At 47.9% G+C, this 22,943-nt stretch overlaps 1 protein-coding gene across 1 annotated transcript in view; it reads right to left on the bottom strand.

The window, feature by feature from the left end:
* The window catches only part of LOC142574487 (endothelin-converting enzyme 2-like), a 44,974-nt gene that overhangs the window by 1,041 nt on the left and 20,990 nt on the right, over positions 1–22,943 (bottom strand). The window contains exons 6-12 of the mRNA XM_075683550.1: positions 15,250–15,345; positions 13,884–14,089; positions 12,712–12,882; positions 9,429–9,512; positions 8,789–8,916; positions 7,205–7,535; positions 6,266–6,343 (exon numbers count right to left, since the gene is read on the bottom strand). Of these exons, the coding sequence (XP_075539665.1) occupies positions 6,266–6,343; positions 7,205–7,535; positions 8,789–8,916; positions 9,429–9,512; positions 12,712–12,882; positions 13,884–14,089; positions 15,250–15,345 (1,094 nt within the window). The remainder of the gene's footprint in view (positions 1–6,265; positions 6,344–7,204; positions 7,536–8,788; positions 8,917–9,428; positions 9,513–12,711; positions 12,883–13,883; positions 14,090–15,249; positions 15,346–22,943) is intronic.

Here is a 22,943-nt window from a genome sequence, read left to right as displayed (position 1 = left end):
TTATCAACCTTCCACCGACAACCTGCCGATCCTGTTGATAGCGTAAGCGCGGAGCGCCGCTTGGGCAACTGATCAAAAGAGAAAACTGAAAAGAATGCACTCGGAACGTTTGCGTTGCAACAGCCATGTTACAACAGATTAAGCACAGGGATTTCACCCAAGCTCGCAACGCATTTGCACAGTTTCCGCCAGCGCCGTGTCGACGCTAAAGTTCTCACGGCATCTGGGTCGAGTTCAGGCTATAGCTGCACAGGGTGTTTCCCCGGCGTGCTGTAACCGGTGTATATAGCTTCTCGCTACTTTTTTTTTTTTTGCTTGTGGATAACATTTTCTTCTTCTTGCTCATTGTACCTGTGTCTTGGAACAGTGTGTCACGACAACTGTCCCAAAGGCTGGATTTCGCTGTCGTGCACGAGTCATCGACGAAACGACAACACAACCGCGGCGACCACCACAGCAACAACAAAGTGGCGTTGCTCATTCCATGGTTGCCATTCGATCTCCTAAACGTTGCAGTAATGGAAAGCTTCGCTATGTAGGTGAAATATGGTGGTTAGAATCGGCTAACGGCGTCTGTCGGCGCAATTGTGCCGAGGACACTCACGCGGCCTGCTTTGGATTGAAGAGCAGGCGCCTGAAGCGCTGATCGACGTGCGCGGACTTGGCGCTCATCAGGCTGCGCAGCAAGTTGCCCACGGGCACGTCGCGGACCTGCTCGGGGCACAGAACAAATAATAATAATATTTGGGGTTTTACGTGCCAAAACCACTTTCTGATTATGAGGCACGCCGTAGTGGAGGACTCCGGAAATTTTGACCACCTGGGGTTCTTTAACGTGCACCTAAATCTAAGCACACGGGTGTTCTCGCATTTCGCCCCCATCGAAATGCGGCCGCCGTGGCCGGGATTCGATCCCGCGACCTCGTGCTCAGCAGCCCAACACCATAACCACTGAGCAACCACGGCGGGTACAGAACAAATACGTACACTGGTCAAGGAACGCTGAGGCAATACACTAAATTACGCTTCGGACTCATTTAATTTCTTTAATTTCTCGGTATAACGTGTTAATTATTGGAAGACCAAGTTAAAAATCAACGTTCCATCGTTTTAACTAAGCTCCGAAGCGCTACGCGAGTGTGACTTCGAGAATTTTGAAGTATTTTTTTTTCCCCGGGTATATCGGTGGTTGAGGCTAAGTAAATTTTGTTTAAAGATTGATAGGGTCTGTCTTATGCGTTTCTTTCTTAATATGATGCAGTCAATATTTACCGGTAAGAAAACTTCACTAAGCCTAAGCAGACGCTGTCAAAATGGACGACGTCACAGTGAGATGGTGCGGGAACTTCAAGGCGGCGTTTCCAACCAATTTCCATTCTTGCGTCTTTTCTGGCTTATGAAGGCTGCATGCGCTCACGCTAACAATGACTGTTTTGGAATTGTAGAAGGGGTCATTTACTCAGGCAGCTCAAGTAATGTTTCTCTTCAACTTCGGATAGCCAGAAATGAGGTGCGTCTTAACCGTGGTTAGCATGCCCGTGTAACTATAGGGTATAAGTCGCCAGCTCATAATTTTCGCTCGGCTATAATAAAGCATGGACACATGTATTCGTGTAATGGTCAATTTGCACATATCTGGGCGCCACCAGTGCCATCCAAATCACAGAGGTGACTTATGCGCTCTCTAGCTCACACAGCTGCGCATGCTATACGAACTGAGACGACGTTACAAGTAAAATTGGGGTGAATGTGCCTGCGCACATCATTTAGTCTTAGGTCGAATACGACCTTCCTATTCAAGCACACTAGAAACGTGGAAAGGAATCTCATTTCCTAACGGTTCCTACTTAAAAAAACAAAAGAAAGAAACCATTGTATTCAATACAGAGAGATCACGTATACCTGTGGCTGGAAGCATAAATTTGGGGCCCATTACCGCAGAACTATTGCAATCTGTTTTTATTCCAATCTCCTGACGTCCAATTTACGTAACCGCCGATGCAAGCATGGGGAGGTGACCCACAGCCTTGTTTGAAGAGACCACTGAAACTCGCTCTGCTCGTTTATAGGAGGTCACTTTCGTTTGCTTTCAAGGCAGACAGCAATGCCTACGTTGACAGATTTTTACCGCGAAGCTGTATACCCCTACCCCGCAATGCCTTTGCCGTGTCCATGGGCAAAAACAACCTCTTCCCATGGGCCGATCCCGGTGGTAGTCCAATCGTAGGCTAAAATTGAAGTGACACTCAGCGCAAGCGTCAAGCGTGGCAGGATGATGATGAATGTTGTGATGCTGCAAACGTGGTCAAGCGTCGAAGGTGCAATGCAATCAAATGCTTTGAGGGTGCAAGTTCTAAATTTATACAGAAAATTATCTACGCGAATTTGGACTTTGTTGCTCCGTGCATGATGGACGTGTATTTCGCTTGTCTCTGGCTCACTCTTTCTAGGTGCACGAAGTAGCAACGCAAGCCAAGTGGCAGGCCGTTGAAAGCTCTTGGGCCAATTATCAGGTAAAGTGCATGCGAATGTCACTATGTTAGTAATTTCAAGCCACGTCGCAATGGGTAATCGTGCTAGGTGTCATTTACAGCTTCGTTGTCCAACCGCCTTCACAGTGTTGATTGGAGCCTAACTCGTTTTCAGGCAAAGCTTGTGTTGGCTCACTTGTGTCGGCGTCGGTGTTGTACGAAAAAAAAAAAAATACCCAAGCCGCGTGAAAATAGAAATTGCTTGTCAGGCTGCGGATTCGGAACCGCCGAACTACGGGTTGCGAAGCCACCACGTTAGCCGTTTCAGCCACTTCCAATTTTTTTTTCTTTATTTCCAGACATTCAACAAATACATCAATGCATACTGCTCCCACCATCTGACAATATTCACTTTCCCACCGCTGCGCTTGAAGCTTGCGGTTGAGATTACAAAACTTTCATTTTGGCAAGGGCATCCATCAATGACAACAGATCATCGTCATACGCTAACTTCTGAAAAACTTCCCGCAGTTTACTGATATTCTCAGCAAAATACGAGTTTACTGTTCTCACATTTATATCACAATTCCTTACAGCCATGTGGTTTCTCCAGATACTGTGAAGGCCGAGAAGAAAGAACATGTCTTAAGGTATACTGTCTTGCACTGTGGATAGGTAACGGATACCATGCGCTGTTAACGGCAATTCTTTTTTAATAGTTCTTTGCATAATATCCCAAAAGAAGACCGCACTCCAACAGTCCAGAAAAACGTGTTCTATAGTTTCTGGTTTCTTGCAAATCAAACAGTTAGTCCCCCATGGTAAATATAGTCCCCTCTTTCTTCTAGCCATGTTTTTACAGGCAAGGTATTAGTATGTAGTTTAAAAAAGAATGTTTTCACTCCCCCTGGTACAATCATTCGTTTCACACGTTTTAGGACATCTTTCCCTTGACCTTCGCGGTACATTAATCGATATAATGGTTCTGGGAACATAATATCTATTAAATCCGAGCTTATCCGCTTACGACTGACTGCAGCCAAATATTCTATGGAAAAGTGGTGGTTTAAAAATCTAAATGCTACGACCACCTCACGTAAAACTTTACTCGTTGCGTAACACCCACCCTCCCTCATCGAGACAACAAAGTTAGGTAAGACATTGCTCAATCGGACTTGAATAAGTGTTCGTAAGAAAGGATTTGTCGTGTCTCGTAAGAACAAAAATCTAGAAATCAGTTGCTTTAAGTATAAATTTGGTAATGACAAGCCCCCCTACGCGCCCTTTAAAGCAGGATTTCATATGCATGGAGAAGTAGTCGCAGCACAAGTCGCGAGCCAATCACAGGTCTCCCACCTTTCGGGAGAGGGAAAGGGTGTGATCGTGCGTTCACTCGCCTCGGCGCCCGCCGTTTCCAGCCAGTTCAGGCCCGGCAGTCAGATAGGTAAGGCGGCGTTTGGTTCATTCTGCCGAAGAGCAGGCTCCGTTGAAGGAACGGCAACGGAAGCGAAACGGCACTGCACTTATCTCTTCCATTTCTCTTTAAAAATCACTTCACAGCGGAACGCGCGTTCGGCCGAACATGCAGCATTTGATGAACGACGCCGGGAACTCGCTCGAGAAAGGGCTCTTCGTCGTCGTGCCGACCTCGCCGAGGGGGAGCGCGAGGCCGAAGTGTTACGACAACGAAGAGCAGCGGATCCCGTACTTCGCCTGCACCCCTCTTCACAGTGGTGGAAGGATGGTCAATTTTTAAAGCGAAGCTTTCTTTATCTCTTCGACTTCCCGTTGCTTCTGCTGCTGCGGTTTGGCATGCCGCTAACGCTGGCCACGTCGGGACGTACTTGAGACGCACGGCACTAACGCCGGCCGCGTCGGAATGTGGCTGAGACGTGACCATGCCGCAAGAACGCAAAAGGCATGCGCTGTTGACGTTTTGTTTCGAGAAGTTTGTTTATGAGCTGTCATTTTGAAAATTCGAGGAATAACTTCGCAAAGAATGCAAGACAAGGTATATGCGTCATGTGGAGGGCCTGCGCAGTTGTGGTTCAGAATGATTAAGCGCAAAGCGACGCCCGCGGCCTTGACACCGGATTTTCCGCGACACGGTGCCCTTAACGATATCGTTAGTAGACTACGGGAGTGTAGCACAAAGGAAAGACGACCCGAGAAGCTCGTGTCAACATTTACGTCGCTTCGCGTATGTGCCATGCCCTCTGGACGCCGTAACTAGGCGCGACCCCCCCACAAATGCAGTGCAGGAGCTGTCGCGCTTGTCTCCGTGCCACCGCAACAGCAACGACAGTAGAGCGAGGAGGTGGGAAAAATGCTAGCGAGGAAATAAAGAGAGAGGGGAGGCAGTTTTGTAGGCTACGATCCGGAATGGCGCCGAAGCCTGCACTTATAGTGTCGAGGAGACGAAGGCTCGCGTAAAGCGCCGAGCAGAGCAAGAACAACAAACAGGCGGAGAAGGCAAGGTAACATTTCACATCCCGTCACGACTGTCCTATGCCGTCAATCTATATCACCGCCAAATGACGTCGATCAACGTAAACAGCAGACAAAGCTTCACTTACATAGATTCCCACAGTGCGTGGGATCTGCATATTTTACTCGAAGAATGAGTCAACGTCAAGATCCCACCAGCTTTTGTCTGTACCGCTTTAGTAACAAACATGCCTGCAGTACAGTTCCAGTCGTTGCGTTTGTAATGTCAGCTTAGAGGTAATGCGCGAAGATTTTTATTGTTAGCCGTTTGCATCGCGGTTTTTCAAAATTCGATTTAGGCATGCGGTCTAAATCTGCAGATAAGCCAGAGCATGTGCGGAGGCTCTTGAATACAGCGTATGCTCGCGGTGCTGGCACATATAGCTCCATTACCACTCAGCTCCTAGAGACAAATATAGCTACAATACAGCCCAACCGCCGAATTGGCTGTAGCGGTCGCATTAAAACCTGAAGCCCGAATTCGAGTTTCGGTATGGGCCCGCACGTTTCGAACGCCAGTTGGTACGCGTTACGCCGGTTGTGCTGATCGGCGCGGCGTTTTTTTTCCCGAATTGGCTGGCAAGAGGTGACGAGCACGCAGAAGTGGAGAAGGTTTCGGTGGGACCGGGCTAGCGCAGTGAAAGTAGATAAACGGAGGAGGAAGGCAGTGCCGGCGTGGGCGATTGGCCCGCTTCTCCTTTCTTAGCTTTCGGTGGCTAGCGGAAAATCGTGGCGGCGTCCAGCTGAAGGTTAAAAATGTAATCGTGCATTATCACTTGCACACATCATATCAGATTAGGAGTTGTCGCGGTTTTTCTGGCTTAGCGTAGCAGACAAGCGAAGTGAGGGCTAGTCAAAAAAATTTTTATCAATTGAGGAGGGCTGATTGGAGGAACGGAAAAGTGTGGAATAGTTTTACGTTATCGTTCCCCTGATTTATCGCACGTGAAAATGTTTAGAACGTTTCTTGAACATCCATAAATTTCCAAGTTCCGGTACTCCAAAATCTGCTTTCATTGCAGTTAGATTTGTGAACACGTTGCTTTACTTAAGGCTTATTTTTTTCTTAGTTTCTCGAAAAGTTCTTAGAGAAATTATGGCATAAATTAAGGAATAAAAATAATTTTTATGAGAACACTCGCGAGGACAAGCTTCCTCAATTACCAGCCCACATACACAAAAAGCACAGCGTTGTTGGTTTACACTCACGAGCGGACGTAGCCCGACGACTATGCCGTTACCGCCTATCGATAGCAGTCGAGACACACAATTCACACACGTATGAGGTTCTGATTAAAAGTACTTGCCGACTCGTAGAACACATTTCGCTCCTCCTCACTCATCACCCAGGCGGGGAAGAACTCGACGAAGTCGAGGCGCTTCAACTGCGGGGAAGTCAATATTTATTCAAGTGAGAACCGAGGGCACGGAACACCCATACAAACAGGCCGTCACACTCGTATACACCAAACATTTGCGCTATGTCCCTTTCAAAGATATACGACGTCGGCTTTTCTGTTCACTATACGTTCACTCCGCTTTGACCTGCACGTGCTAAACGCCAGTGACAAGCTGCTAGTGGCAAACAACTTACGCTATCTAGTGCAACATTGAGAAGCTGATACAGATCTATGCTCCAGGTAATAAACAGCGTACAGGGCAGTGAAATATTAATTAGCCGACGAGGGGGAGGGCAGAGGGATATTCTGCAAGAGTGCAGCTATAGGATAGTCCATTTCGGCCTCCGCTGACTGGCTTATTGGCCGGCCTATGACGAACGAAAAACTTTGTAAGTGCCTTTCTTCGTGGCCAGACATTCTGCAACCATGACAGCGATCGGCGTGGTAACAGGACGACCACGGCAACAATGGACCATCGCCGACGGCACTTGACACAAGTTGTGTGGATATCGGCGCAGGGACCCACATTGACAGAGCGCATTATCATGGAAGCGACCCCAGTATGAGCGAAGGTAGCCGGTCGATGACAGACGGTTCTAACGGAATAGGGGCCGAATTCTCTAAGCTTTCCGTTGCCAAAATTTGTTTGCCATTGACAGGCCAACCTTCGCATATTATTTGTCAAGCATCGCGACCGAGTAGCACCTGCTCTTACGAGCTGCTCTAGCTAGCGGAGAGAAATTCTCGTGAATACCGGCCCATAGATCTAACCGACGGATAGATTGGCGAGTTTGCCGCAAGGACTCCGTGCTCAGCGAAAAACAAACGCCTTCCGCGCACTCGAACCTTGTCCAGCGCCCTGGGCGCGTCCTTGGAGTTGAGCCAGACGACGTCCTCGAGCGAGGCGGCCAGCAGGTCCTTCATCTTGCTGAGCGAGGCGCGCAGCTGCAGCACGTTGTGCTCCCTGACGAACACGTCGTGGTACATGCCGAGGAAGGCGAACGGCATCGCGTCCTCGGCGGCGCGCAGGCAGAGGCGCCAGCGCGGAAGCTGGTCCGGTGTGCGGCCAGTCAGCATCCGGCCCAGGAGACCAGCCACCGCGCCCTCGCTGTTCGGCGGTAGCAGCGGCGAGAACACCAGCAACGCCTTGAGGCCCAAGTAGTTCACGATGGTGCGCCTGCGCAGACGAGTGAGACCGTTCCTGCTGCCAAACAAGGTTTGCCGAACTGTCGCGTGCAAAGCGCGCGTATACCGACAAGACAATCGCAAGGCAGAACACAGACTCAGTCATCGCGCTTCACCGCCTGACTCCCTGCGACGCTTGAACTCAAAGCAGAGGGGTACGTTACAGAACTTGGCTGGCTCGGCTACTTGGCTCGTGATTCACTACGGTCATCAAGGCCGAGCGACACGCGGATTTATCAGAAGGCATGGATTAGCCAAGTGAATTTTTGCAGAAACTCGCATGCTTGTGCATGCATGAAGATTCAGGAACGGGAAAGTTGGTATGGGCTTGATAGCAACGCGAAGTTAGAAACCCGGTTGAGTGACTTCTGTGTAGTCTTCGTGATTCGTAATATGTGGTCTTCGGTCGGAAAAAAAAGATCTGCATCGACTTTATACACTTCGCGCTTTCTTTATTTACCATCCGTGCTGTCCTTACCCATGAAAACTCATTAACCAATACAAATGACAGCGACACCACAGGGCGCTGCTCTTGTCTGCACTGTCCAATCTGTCGCTACATTGCCAGTTGAAGGCCGTGCGATTACACACCAGCAAGCCAGAAACGTCTACACTTTCGTCACATTACAACACAGTGAACGTCGGTCACTTACTCATGTGGAAGTGAACACCAAAGATGCGGATTCGCAAATACCTCTGAACACTTTCAGAGGGCACGAGCAGATGAAAGCCTGTGCTGTCAAACCACATGCATGGAAGAAAGGTTCACCGGAGTGTCCATGTTTCGGTTGCGCTGAACATTTCTTTTAGGATACTTGCGTCAATCTCCATAATCTATCTTTTTCTTCCTTCTTCCTTTCATAATAAAGTCTCCCACTCCTTATCACCGCGTCTTGCTCACATAATAATACCTTCTGCTCTCATCTATGACGGTGGGATGATTCACTTGTCCTTAAACGAGCTAGGTATATATGCTGCTTGCGGCCGCACCTCTTTTATCTTCTACCGTTTCACAGTTTCAATCAATCAATCAATCAATCAATCAATCAATCAATCAATCAATCAATCAATCATTCAATCAATCAATCAATCAATCAATCAATCAATCAATCAATCAATCAATCAATCAATCAATCAATCAATCAATCAATCAATCAATCGAACCTGGGCAGATTACCTAGCCATGTAACTCTGCGTACGATGGAACACGTATATCTAAAATAGCTAGAGCCGCGGAGAAGTTACCTCTGTCGTCCCTCGAGGATTTCGGCGAGCTTCTTGATGAAGGGCATGCTGCGCACGACGATCACTTGGCTGCGGTGCACGGGTTGTACTTTCTCCATGGTGTGGTTCAGGAAGTGCAGCCAGTGAAACTGAGGCGCAAGAAGCGCTGGCGCGTCAGTTCAGAAAGCGTGCACTGCCGGCAAGTCCGCCCGCAGGCTTAAACTCGGGTTATTTACGGAAATATTCGGCAAACGGAACGGTTGACAGCAAAATATCTTTCGTGTAACACAAAAAATGTGCGACGAGCAAAACGAGAACAAGGTGAAAGCAGGAGCCTTTTTTTTAACGTTTCGACAAGTGGACTCATCGTCTTGAATTTCCATCGCCCGCATTACCCGTGTTCTCCACAAAAAATGTACGTGTCACCCCCCAACGTCTTGGAAACTGCCGTCGTCTTAATCACGTTTAACTGTACACGCCAATCAAGCTGTCAACCAAACTGCTTCATTAATGAAATTCTAAGGGTGCGTGCTTCCATAAGAAAGAAAGAAATCGAAAGAAACGGATTATTTACTGTGAATGTTGACAGATAGTACGAACACTGCGACTCACGTTAGTCATTTCTGCCAGCTGTAGCTGGTCAATGGTGTGTGGAACGTACCTTGCTGCCGCGCGGGAGGTCAGCGACGGATATTTTGACGTATTGCCGCACCTTCTCCTCCGTCTGAGCGGTCGGCCCCATTGCCTGCAAACGTTCGTAAACTAGAAATTACCCGCAGCACTGAGCCCGCGCCGAGAAGGGGCGAAGCTTCACCTTCAAAATTGGCTCCAAGGTGCCTAGAAGCGTCTGGTAGCCGTCCTTTAAATATACTATTTTCTACATCTCTCTCTTTCCGGTATATAAGCACACAGATGATTCAAGAAGTAAACTTGGGAACGGTGCAATGTGCGCTGGTGAATTCAACAGCGGCAAACGTTGACCTTAGGCGTAACATTCGTTCAGTTCCGAGTGTGTTATTTCTGGTGTCTTGTTGACTTAGCAGGTCACTTAAAGTGCTTTAATGAGCTTGTCGATTTCCATCTGACATCTTGTAAACGAATTAACGTGTTTGTGGACTATCACGTGGCTACACGAACTCTATATACAGCCTTTAGAGAAAAGTAATATAAAAAAACAAAATTTCTTTTGTCTGTGCTGTGGTCCACAGAAATTGTGAACCGATTGCTCGTGCAAAGTCTGTAAACACTCGGCGACAAGAAGTGCACGGCCATAAGTCTACCATACCTCTCACAGTCTGTCACAATGTATTTCTTTGAGAGATATATATAGCCGATATGGCTATCCACCACGAACCCACTACCTTCTCGCTCCCCTTGAGTCACACTTGCACACGTCAACAATATAGGCAATAAGGGCAGCTTGCAGCGTCACGGGCCAGTAAGGACACAGCATACTAGAACGAGAAGAAGCGGGACCGAGGGGCTCAATATTTGGTTGCGCACAACCGCACGAAAGCAACAGACAACGAAGCTAGCGACAGCATAAGGAAATTACCTGCGGTTTTAGGTTAAAATGTAGAAACGGTAAGATAAAGAGAACGAAAAGTCGCCGAAAAAAGATGGACAGTCTCGCCCGATCGGCGAAGCATTGAGAGAGATCGCAAGGTCTATAGCGTTTCGCTTCAACTGGTCGGACGGCGTTCTAGCTGTAAGCGGGCGCGAGTGTATGCGAACGCGACCTTATGCGGGCACCCCAATATTTTTGGTGGCCTTAAAGGTTTTAACACGCCCTCTATACAAGGGTGCCCCAACTAGCATGCACGAATTATTTAAAGATGCGCAAATGCCACGTAGCTGGACAGAACCAAGGTAACGTTGTATGCCGTCGCTTGAAGATGTTCAGATTATATTTTGCATTCCGCCTGTTACATAATTAGGCCTAATTAATTATTCAACTTCTCAAATATTATAATAAGATGACAAGTGTCAATGAACGAATTGTAGAACAACATGAAAAAACTCCCGATACAGCTTTCTGTTGCTCAATACGTGGCACACAAAAGTGTGTTTCCGAGCGTGAAAGAAGCCCGCGAATGCGTAAAATTACTGCGCGACTGGCCGCTCCAGGCACTTTGCGAGGCATAGGCGGCTACTACGCTGCCCGTAACAGAGCGGCGCCAGTGAAACTGCATTACTTTCAGATCGTGAGCACTGATATTGTTTTGAACTTCTCGATAGTGTGAAAGATTTGAAGATAAAAGATATGCACCATGAATGTAATGCTCTACGACGTTTGTTTGCGGGCTACAATATCTCGAAGTTCTGAGGAATAATTCACTCAAGAAGTTGATTGCTCAGAATTGTTATCCTGAGCTACTTTTGCGGTTGAATAGCATAGCATCTGCATTGAATACACGGCAAACACATACTGCTTTACCTAAGTATATGCGCTATATCACGTCGACGACCCGCCGTGGTTGCTCAGTGGCCATGGTGTTGGGCTGCTGAGCACGAGGTCGCGGGATCGAATCCCGACCACGGCGGCCGCATTTCGATGGAGGCGAAATGCGAAAACACCCGTGTACTTAGATTTTAGGTGCACGTTAATGAACCCCAGGTGGTCGAAATTTCCGGAGTCCTCCACTACGGCGTGCCTCATAATCAGAAAGCGATTTCGGCACGTAAAACCCCATAATTTCTTTTTTATATATATCACGTCGACGGTGAAAATTCTTCCGCAGGGTCCATATATACCGTATTTTCGCGATTCTAAATTTTGCATGCGAATCTAAGCACTCCCCTATTTGTTAGGAAGAGCGCGCAGCCAAGGCCGCCAAGCGCGCTTGCTCGCTCTGTCATCGAGCCGGAGCCGTCGGAGTCCCGAGATGGAACGGCGTCCGCGGCGCAATTTTGCCGCACAGCCGCGGCCGCTGCAGAGCCGCGTGGACTCGTGAGCGGCAGTGATAGTGACTGAGCATCCGACAAAAGCGGTGGGTTCACTGTCTTCACCGATTTTTCTTTCGGATGTTTGCAAAATAAAATGTTATTTCTCGCACCCATCTCGTCGTGATGTCGCAGCGAAAAGAGGGAGGGGGGGGAGTCATTCTAGATTTTTCGAATCTAAGCACCCCCCCCCCCCCTCACTTTGGGCATCGCGATCATCAAAAAAAGGGGGTGCTTAGAATCGAGTAAATACGGTATTTACCATCGCAATCAAAAACAACTTGCCGGCGGTAGGAGGCGTCCCGACATCTTCCACATTATGCGTGCAATGCTCCACGGAGAAGGCTGTTCTCCCATTTACTTTCTTGGGTATTTGGGATGCGCAGTAGATTGGACATTTGTTCGATTCAGCGCGTCGCTCATGAGCGTGGCGGCCGACGTAGAACGTCTTTTCAATTAATCGCGCAGGCCTCACGCAGCACACAAACTTGGGAGCCGGCAAACAGGCCAATAAACCCTGGTGAGCTATGTATATACCTGAAGGCATCGAGAAGTAGCACCCGGTGGCCGCTTCAGGCATGAGTCGCAGCGAGCACTCGTCTATTTGTGATCGCGGGTTGTTATTTAGACTAACAGCGCGAACGTATTAAAAATTGAACACAAGAGAAGAGAACGAGTCAAACACGGTGTCCAGGTGTCCAAGTTTCTTTCTTTTTTCCCGTTCGCGCCGTTAGTCTAACTACGTCCTACCAACTATAACCCAAAACCTGCACCCGACAATGCAGTCTTAATTGTGACAGCACTGTGGGCGTCTTGCGTATCTACACGGTCGCCGTGTCTTGCCTGTAATGCATCGCGATTTTGTCATTCTGCAAGACTAACTAACTGCATAGCCCGAAATATTTCCATCTTAGTGATCGCGGCGCTCATCCATTCACGAACCACACGGGCCGGCGTAATATAACGCATAGACACTCGGAAGGTATACATGCCGCGCGCACCTGCGCTATCTCGTCCTCGAGGCCCAACACGGCCGAGCCAAGCAGGTCGCTGAGCGCCGGGTTCTGCAGCTTGTCGAAGGCTTTGCGCGTCACCGTCTCGTACTCCATCAGCTCGCGCTCCGAGCGCAGGAAGTGGCCGCGCCGGAACACCTCGCGCGAGGGCTCGTCCAGCTGCGTCAAGGGAGACGAAGAAGAGGCTCGTAGAAGGTGCCACTGTATATAGCAATTATCACTGCAAAAACAGACTACGCACCCTTTAAATGTGAATAAGCGTGTAAATGTGCCCGTAGCTCGCACACTTACAGCTAAAGAAAGAGGGTGTAAGGGTGTGAGTTATAGACATATTTACACCTTTTCTTTTCACTTTTAATGGTGCAAGTTATTTAACAGTATCGTGATATACGATATATACGATGAGTGCAAAATAGCTGCAAGTGCGAAATGACCATTCGGTGCGTGACGCCCGACTCCAGCCGCAGGACGGCAAGTACGTTGGAAAGCGCGTCGACGCGGAGGCCTCGCTCAACTTGTCTGCTTTTGAAACATTTTCGGGTTAACCAAAACCGTAAACCCGGTGGCTGCGCTGCCGCTTTCGAAACAACGGTTCCGAGATAACAGAAAGCCTGCTCGCTCTCAATATGAGAAGGGAAACCGACGCTTCCGTTGAAAAGGCATGTTTCGAGCAAAGAGAAAAAAAATAATAGTTCTAGAAGCTGCCCGCACTATTCATCAACTTCCCTCAATGAAGCCTTCGAGCTTGACGTCGCAGCTTTAAGCAGGCAACCCTCCACTTCGCCAGGAGGTTTTGTTTTGGGGCTACCGCGCTGCAGACCACGTAAGTTGGTGCACCTGTCACCTCGCACGTGCGGCGGTACACGTGCGCGGTGCTTTCCTTGCCGCGACAAGCCCACGCAACGAGCAGCGCAGGCGTACGGCCAGTCGCGCCCTTAGCGCAGGGGCCACCCGATGGTCATTAGCCAGGTGACTTTTCTTCTGCCACACGCTGTCCAAATGATCGACAACGTTTGCGACTATTACGGGATGGTCCTGAAAGTGTCGAAGGCATAAGATGCGTCCCCGAACCCGCGCTCTGTTCTCAAGTGCGTTGGGGGTTCCACGCGCATCGCCTAAAGGTCTTGGTGCGTCTTCGCTTCCGTTACGCGGACACGCACCGTGATGATAAACTCCGACGGGTTGTCGGGGTCTCGGTCTACGTCGACCCTGGCGAGCGGGAAGACGCCAAGCCGCGAACCCAGGGCGGCGGCCACGCGCTCGATGAGCGAGTCGTTGAAGTCGATCTTGACCGTGGGCCACTCTGTCAGGTGCAGCGTCTGCAGCACCTCGCGCAGCGGTCCCAGACCGCGGTCGTTCAGCCGATCTGCATGTGCGACATTCAGCATGTCGCAGCGTGACGATACGGTCACTTCATTTTAATGAGTACTACTTGGAATTCCTACTTGGAAATGTCCGGTGGCTCTAGGGCTGAATGCTAACGAAAACTGTAGGCTATAGGTCCCGAGACTTGTTTCGCACGCAGCACGGCATTACGCAAAACGAGCCAAGTTACAGAGTTTGGAGCACAAGACAGAGGCGAAACGTGAAAATGAGTGAATATGCTTTCTTAAGCTATATGTTTTTTCTCTCTAAGTACATATATACATGTATGTTGCTGGAGGTAGGATAGTAAATGTGAAGTTAGGTGCGACTGAAGTTAGCCCCTGTACAATATTTTTTTTTATTTTGGCTGCCTCAGTACACCTGTCGGGCAGCCTTTCTTCCTTTAACACACAGTGTTACAGAAAGCAACACTGTGTGTTACCTTCTGTTCCACGGACCCGAGACTAGAGATACGGCTGAGGGCCCGGAAGTGTGTGTAGCATTTTGTCGTATTGTGTTCTGACATAAAATGAATTGCAAAAATGAAATGTTCGGAAAACGAAATTGTAGGGTTTACGTACACGTAAACCCTACACGTACACGCTACGGATTAATTGCGACCGGTTTGGGTTCTTAAACGTGCACCTAAATCTACATACATGGGCTTTTTTTTTTTGGCCTTGGACTCCAAACAGCTGATCAGAAGTCAAACTCACGACCTTGCGCTCAGCAACAGAACGTCACAGCGACCAAGGTACGGCGGCGTGTGGCTCAAAGAACGTGGACGATAGGTTGCCATGCACAGAAAACGAACATCCGGTAGCGGCCAAAAGCGTGGCAGTTTGGGCGAGTTGGTATGTCATGACATTTTTAGGCTTGTAGCGCAGCTCAGAACGAGCAAAAAAGGAAGGTGGAAGGGGTAATGAAAAGGAACGGAGAACACGGTGAGCGCTCACCCTGTTCGTTCCTTTTCGTTACCCCTTCCACCTTCCTTTTTTGCTCGTTCTGAGTTGCGCTACAAGCCTAAAGATGTCATCGGGTAACGGATTTGTCAATCTAAGGAACCTAACTGGCTGGGTGTATAGTGACCTGCACCACGACTCCTGGCGCAATGCCGCCCACGGCAATCGCGTGTTACTCGCGGGGGTTCTCTGTGCTTACCTACTTCCATGCAGGCATTCCTCATCAGGATGGCTTTCACGTGGCTGGAAAGGAAGTTGAAGGCCAACGGCATGGACAGCACCTTCCGCAGCTCGACTGGAACAGAGGAGGAGGAGGAGGCGCAAATCACGGACTCCCTTTTGAGAAACCTCAAGCGGCCCCGACCGGTGTCAGGAGAACGGTAAAACATCCGCGGTTAAAATGAAGTGTTGGCAAGATACCCCTACACATTTTCCTCGCATATTTTCGTTTTCACGATGGACGACGAATATATTAGCGCCTCCGCGTTGATTAAAACCCGGAGTGTGGGCGTGCGCTATATCTACTCCGAAATGGCTTAACAGATCATCCATGTGGTCACTAGCTATCAAGCACAAAGTAAAGAAAGGCGAACGTTGCATGATATCCTTTATGGAGGAGCTGACGTTTAATGTCTTGTGTGCGGAGGAATTCAAGCGTATTTTAGAATTAAACCCCTCTGGACTCCAAAATCCGTAAATGCTTCCTCCTTTGTACAAGATCACTTGTCGAAAACAAAAGTCGTCACAGATGTGGTATGTACACACAAGCTTTATTTAGGAGTGTGTTCACTGCCTAAAGTTGGTAGCAGTGTTGCGGAATGGGGCCTCCATTCCATTCCGGGGACGTAGAACTTGCCGCAATTTCATTCCCTTCAATTCTTAGGAATGAAAAAAAAACTTCGTACTGCGGGAATGGCCGGGCAGTTTAGTTTCATTCCTGTAAATCCTCAAGATAAGAAAGGCATCTTGGTAGTTTTATCGGGTTACTGATGAACTCACCATGAAGCTGACGTCACCAGATGCGTTAAGAACTGAGAAAATACGAAAAACACGTTATACAAAAATCAAAGGATAGTAGCTTGGTGACGTATCTCGTGCAGTACAACCGCCCTACTAATTCGCACAGGGGCATTTCTCCCGCTACCTATAGTATTTGAATGGTCAGCATGTTTTAATGGCTTGTGATGTTTTAATATTGCTTAAGCTTGAATGTGTCAGTGCTAAACTGACGAGAGAGCGCACTTTTGCTTAGGTATCCTCGTGATTTTTAAGTGCTGCAATATAGGTCCCAAGCAGTGAAAGGTGCAAAAAGAAGCTTCATTTTGGCTTTATTCGTCTACATTTTGCAACAAAATGTTATGAGCTAAATGGGCGGTTCGCCGTTTAGTTTTCAAAACCCGAAGTGTAAATGACGACTGCTTCAACGGTTAGTTCTAAAAAAAAGGTGAGATAAAACATGTGCCTTCTACCTAAATATACGTTGCGCTTAACAAACATGAGCTGCTCGGAAGACGTGCTTGAGAGCCGATTTCGCTTCGCTGCCATTATCAAGGATGCCGTAGAAATCGCGTTCCACGTCAGCTGACGTCGCATTCGCAGCGAAAACTGCCCTTGCGAGGCGGGAAAGCAGCCAGCGTTCGGTTTCCGATAGGTCAGGGGCTTAACCGTGCCGGCGCAAGTTCCCCCTGTAAGGTGAAGAGAAATTTCCCCTGCAATGTATCCAGGCATATTGTCTTGGTATGTATGGTATGAATAACTTTATTGGGTCCTGAAGGTCAACCCTAGGTTGACGCGGGCCGCTCCCACGTTGGGACTGTCAGGCCGAGCCCTTCAGCCACATCGCGGGCCTGCATTCGCGATGATGCTGACGCTGTCCTGCCATAACAAAAGAGGCCCCCCGCCCCAGAACAGCAGAACGCATCTGCTCGGCTGTTGCAGCTGAACACCAAGAAGACTTAAACCGTGGGTGTAGGAGGGCACCCATCAAAAGTCCGTCCACGTGCTTGTGAACCGCTTCTCCGGGCTACGCTGTAGGCTTTTAGCCGCATCTTTGCAAAGAAGTGTGCCGTTGCTTAAGATTTCCACAAAGGAAACTTCGATATTTCGCAACGCGGAAAGCAAAAGACCGGCTGCCTCTTTCCTTTTCTGCAGCAGCTCCGTGGCTTCCTCTAGAGGGGAGAGAAGCTCAATCAAGTCTGTCTTCAGCCTCAGTTCATATTTAGACAGTTTAGCCTTCTTGCACGCGTGCAGAGTTTCTGCCAGGCCTGTATGACTCGAAAAAGCGGTAACGAGCTTCCTCATAATTCGCAGCTGCGAGTGCCACCTCGTCGCGCTGCGACATTTCAAATGCAGTCCGGCCACATTCAACAATTCTTCCGTGTCGGCGGTGCTCTTGCGTATAGACGCAACGATGGCGCCGCCATTTTTGCACGACTTCCTCGGCATTTGGGTCCTAAGATAAAGCGAGTGCGACAGTTAGTGAATATTGCCGCTGCAAGTACAGGTAGCGCAAGCGGCAAACATACAATGCCATTGAGTTTCAGAAAGAGAATGATGGCATATGTAACCGTACGGGATTGCGCTCGACAACACACTGGCACACATGAAGACTGCATTACACAAAATAAAGTGGGGACAGACACAGCCGTTTTCTCCAGCCCAACGATAAATTGAATGCACATTAACGCATAGGCTGCACCTTCCTGTTCTTTAGGAATAAATGTCGTGCGCGTACTGCCACGGCTAGGGCACTACGGCTGATAGTAACTGAATGAAATAGGCTTCGTAATTCAAATAAACATACTAGCACCAGACTGCCGCCTCACTGACTGGTCTTATTTGCCTGGCAACTGCGTTTATGGGCAGAGCGATTTTTACTAGAAGGAGTAACGTACGCAGGATTTCATTTTCCCGGGCGGGAGGGGGTAATAAAGAAAAGTAGGCGGAGATCACGAAAGGAGAAAAATAGCAAGGATCACAATACACAATAACACAAAAATAGCTTGAAGGAGGAATCAACCAAATCCAAATCTTTTAAAATGTAACTTCGGGACACCGCGGGCGTTCTTTACATGATGTGTCAGTTTTGTTTTTGTTTGTCTTTAGAGGTATTTCAGAACGGTCGATTGGCGTGGTGAAAGCATGCAGACCTCGAAGTCGCGCAAGCTTGGTGCCTGGCCTGCGGCAGAAGAATGATCCGCAGCCAATATTTGATGGGAAGCAGTGTTCGTGACCTCGGCCATGGCAGCAAATGCACCGCGAACCAAAAGATGAAACAGCGAAGCACGCTCGAAAATTCGGCTAAACATGAGCTCGGGGTAGTCGTATAATAAAGCTTTAAAGCACCGAAACTTTAGTAAGCACAGTGGTCTGCTGTTGCTTTTCAAACTACAATTATTATATTCATACATTATATTCAGACATACAGACAGCATTGGACAGAATTGTACCAGGCGCGTTGCTTATGAATGTACCGTGCTTGTAATAAGCCAAGTCATCTTAAAAATACTGCTTTATTGTTAAACCTAAGGCTCTGACGTACTAATGCTTGAACGTGGGATGATCGGTTCTTCGGCATATTTTGGCAAAAAACAGCGCACACAATGAAATGCTCTATTTTCCGAAAAAGACATAATTCCATTCCCATTCCTTTCCGGGCAAAAGGCGCTCAGTTCCATTCCCATTCCATTTCTCCAAGCGTTGTTCCCATTCTATTCAGGGGTCGCGAAAATATGGAATAATTCCGGAGTTATTCCAATGCCGGAGTGGTCACTCCGCAACACTGGCGTACACGTACGGACGCAGAAAATTTGCCGCAAAAGTAAAAATTATACTGAAATTATGAGGATTGCCTACTAATGCACAAGCATTCTTCCGTTCGGCTGTTATTCTGCTTTTGCTCTTGTTTCGCAAATTTTATGCTGGCCCACCCACAAATTTCAGTTCGTCATACCCCATATTTAAAGTTGAGTCACATGCCAATTTCAAGTTGACCCACCCCCAAATTTCAAGCTGACTTGCCCCCAAATTTCAATTTGGCTAACCCCTACTATAGGAATTCCCCATGCATTTTTCTATGGAGCCCTATGTATTCCTATGGGTAACGTGTCACGCACCCGCCGTGGTTGCTCAGTGGCTATGGTGTTAGGCTGCTGAGCATGAGGTCGCGGGATCGAATCCCGGCCACGGCGGCCGCATTTCCATGGGGGCGAAATGCGAAAACACCCGTGTACTTAGATTTAGGTGCACGTTAAAGAACCCCAGGTGGTCGAAATTTCCGGAGTCCTCCACTACGGCGTGCCTCATAATCAGAAAGTGTTTTTGGCACGTAAAACCTCATAATTAAATTAATTAACGTGTCACGCGTTACAGACACGATTTTGCTACCCCGAATTTCCGAGGTATTCGCCATAGAAATTAGCAGGTTTCTTATTGCCTATAATGTTGCCAGTCACCTACATTTAGACTATTATAACGATTAAACGTCCTAACTTCGCAAATTGCGCATTTTTATACAGACGCAAGGTATTGCGCTCTTTGCGTGACCGACAGATTTGCTAGGGTACTCGCCAAAAAATGATTACGCATTAAAACGAACTGTTGTGCTTGGGGTTCTCTGTTTCGATCCTGCCATCGGACAATTTCATTTATTTTTATAAGCCAAAGCCAACGTGTTTCTTAGCGGCTTTACCACAACTTATTCGTATCGGGTATGTCGAATTCTTTTTCCTTGGCCGATCACAGACGTAGTGCACAGCCGCGCCAATAAAGTTACATCATTTCCAGGTTTGAGCTCTGTTTTGCTTGGCACTTTTGATATTTAAGTATGGGAAGATTTAAAATAAAAGGCATGCGCTGTCGGTGTTTTGTTTCACGACGTTTGTTTGTTTGCTGCGACCCTCAAAATCCTGAGGAATAATTTTGCCAAGAGTGTAAGAAATGCAATGAGTAACTTTACTGATAGAACAGTATGGCGATGTAAACGAGAATTCGAAGGAAGCCCGTCTGGTCGCGATGTAACATGACAAAGAAAACGTACACCGACCAAAGAAGCTTCAAAAACAAGACTTTTCGGCTTCCATACAGAAGCCTTGTTCACAATGGAGCAAGAAGGGATGGTGATATAACCCGCACATCCCACAAGTCATATAGCATGGCATGGCATATAGCGTGCATATACCTAAATATATACGGAACCTTACGGCGACGCCGACGGCGAGAATTCGCTTCGGGTGTCTATATACTTGTTTTCGCAATAGAACAAGATGAAGATTTATTAGTGCGAAAGCATTAAATGTATATGCCCAACCACGGGAAAATCCGTCGCAGTCGGCGGCGTGACGGAATGATGGTACTGAAAATGACCGACGAAGCAAAGAGTAAAAACACGTGAAAAAAAATGCTCGGACTGACATCAAATTTCTCAGGGAGGTTCCTGTAAATAAAAAAATATTAACGGCTTTGAAAATAAAAATTTGATATATTTAAGTGCAGGTGGGACTAAAGGTGCGCCTAGTGCATGCATCATTGCACGCGTCACACCGCACTCATCTTGCTGATCAAAGGTGTGGGGGTGCGTCATTGGGCACGTGACGGCGCAGCCAATGGGGGAGGAGGTGATGGCACGTCATGCCTGCTTAAAATGACTGCATAAATTAAGAAATTACAGTGACGACGTTTCAGTTCGCGAGCACGGGTTGTGTGCAAGCGTATGGGCACTAGCCCCTTTTCGTGCATTGCGGGTAGAATGTCTGCAATGTGGCAAGCCGCCTAGCACGTTCCACGGAAGTCGCCTGGGCACGACAATCTCGCGCCTTTTGCCAGACTTGTTCAGCTCGTGACCGGCGCTTGGCGACGACTTCGGTGTCGGTCGACTTGCGCTCGCCCTGTCGCCGCTTGCGTCACTCCCTCCGTCCTTCTCGCTCGACGCTAGGCCTCTCGATCACGAGACCAACCCGGTACGTCCATAGCGAGCGCACACAGAACCCGTAGCAACTGCCAGAGGAGGTCAACCCAGCGCGCCTCCACCTACCCTCCTCCTTCACGACGCTTCGCCTCCTTTCTCCTACCCCGCCTCGCTCAATGCCACCTAGAGGAAAGTCTAGGTGGTCTTGCTTTGCCGGGAGAATGTAAAGTAGAGACGCCGCGACCATTTACAGTGAGCCCCGCGGTGTCAATGCACAAATGGAAAGAGCGCAAGCGCGGTCGCTACATTGATCTTGACGGTGCGATGCCTGGCGCGGCACAGGGAAAGCGCATATTGCTGCTACACATGTAAAGAAGAGACGGCGCGAACGTGCACAGCGAGCTCCGCGGTGTCGAACCACAAACAGAAAGGACTCCAAGGAGGTCCCGGACGCTACGATGCATTAATGACCATTTGAACGCTGCTGAGCCGTCCTTCGACGTATGAACTCCTCGCGGGGGCAAGTGAGCGTGTTGAGACATCAGGCGCGTTCTTATTAGGCCTTATCGAGGCGCAGTTTCCACGCTGGCGCGAGCTCCAGCGGGAAAAAGAAAACATTTTACCAAAGAGACTTATGCAGTGTCAATTATCTCTGCCGAAGTTTTGCGCCACCGTCTCAAATGTGTGTCTTTGAAGCCAACAGATACTGCAAGGCCGTGAGATACCACTTTGTATAACCAGCATAGTTTCTCAAGGTGCATACGTAGAATATTTTACATTATGTTTTCAAATCTTAATAATTTACAAAAAGAACTTATGTGGGGCAACGCAGTTGCACACAGAGCGTAATTCTTTTATCGAAATTACGCTTAAATATACCTATCGTATGTCACTAATACAAAATATATTTTTACTTTATTTATTTTATTTATTTATTAAGTACCGCTAGCCTGAATTCCAGGCCTTAAGCAAGAGTGGGATACACTTCGGTACAGATGTACCTGAACAACAAAAAGAGCACACATACAAACAAACGGAACTGGAGAAAAGCGACTGGTGTGTCAAGTATGGCACTGAATAATATAATTTCAAATGGCAAAACAGTGGATATATGAACACACATCAAGACGCATTTGGCAAGAGCGTTGCTCCACAATTGGCAATGTGAATAAAAAAAATAAAAAGAGAAGAAAAAAGAAAAGTATTTGGTTAGATGCGTTATACATGTCAATGCGACGCATAGTATAAAGAAAACATAACTGCAGAAACACCAAAATAAAGAAAAGCAGGATATAGGTGTGACGCTTTCATGGAACGTTGCTAGACCATTGGTGATAAGACACTATCATTTCCCGTTTTGATGTTCAGCAGTGAAAGCGGCAACAGAAGAGCTCTCGATTACTTCTCTGGGCAAACAATTCCACTCACGGATGGTACGGGGGAAGAAAGGATTCATGTGTGTTCTGCAAAAAACTTCGCTAACATTTTTTGAATGGAAAGAACGAGTGGGACGCTTCGTAAGAGGTTTCAAGTGCGTGCTTTTGTCGATTCCAAGGTTATCATTGCATATCATGTAGAATGTTTTTGGCCTTTCGCGGTACCGTCTTGTTTTTAGGGATTCTATATTTGCAGAAATTAATAGAGCAGTTGGCTATGCTTTGCTGTTGTACTAATTAAAAATGAATCTAGCTGCCTTTCGCTGAATATTTATCTAGTTTCCTTATATTTGTATTTGTGTGCGGATCCCATACTGCCACTGCGTATTCTGGTTTTGGCCTTATATACGTTTTATAGGCCAATAGTTTTACATCGCACGAAGCTTTGGGAAGTGTTCGCCGTAAGTAGCCTAGTTGTCTCATGGCTTTTTTTGTGTATGTAGGTGCCGTGATCATTGAATCGAAGATCAGATGTAATAATTACCCCTAGGTATCTGCAACTTGAAACTACAGACAGATTGTTACTGCTGATACTATAAGTGAAAGCGAGTG

The sequence above is a fragment of the Dermacentor variabilis genome, chromosome 3 (assembly GCF_050947875.1).
Source record: "Dermacentor variabilis isolate Ectoservices chromosome 3, ASM5094787v1, whole genome shotgun sequence".
NCBI classification, from domain to species: domain Eukaryota; kingdom Metazoa; phylum Arthropoda; class Arachnida; order Ixodida; family Ixodidae; genus Dermacentor; species Dermacentor variabilis.
The sequence above is the reverse complement of the archived record's forward strand: the minus strand, read 5'-3'. Positions and strand labels throughout refer to the sequence as shown.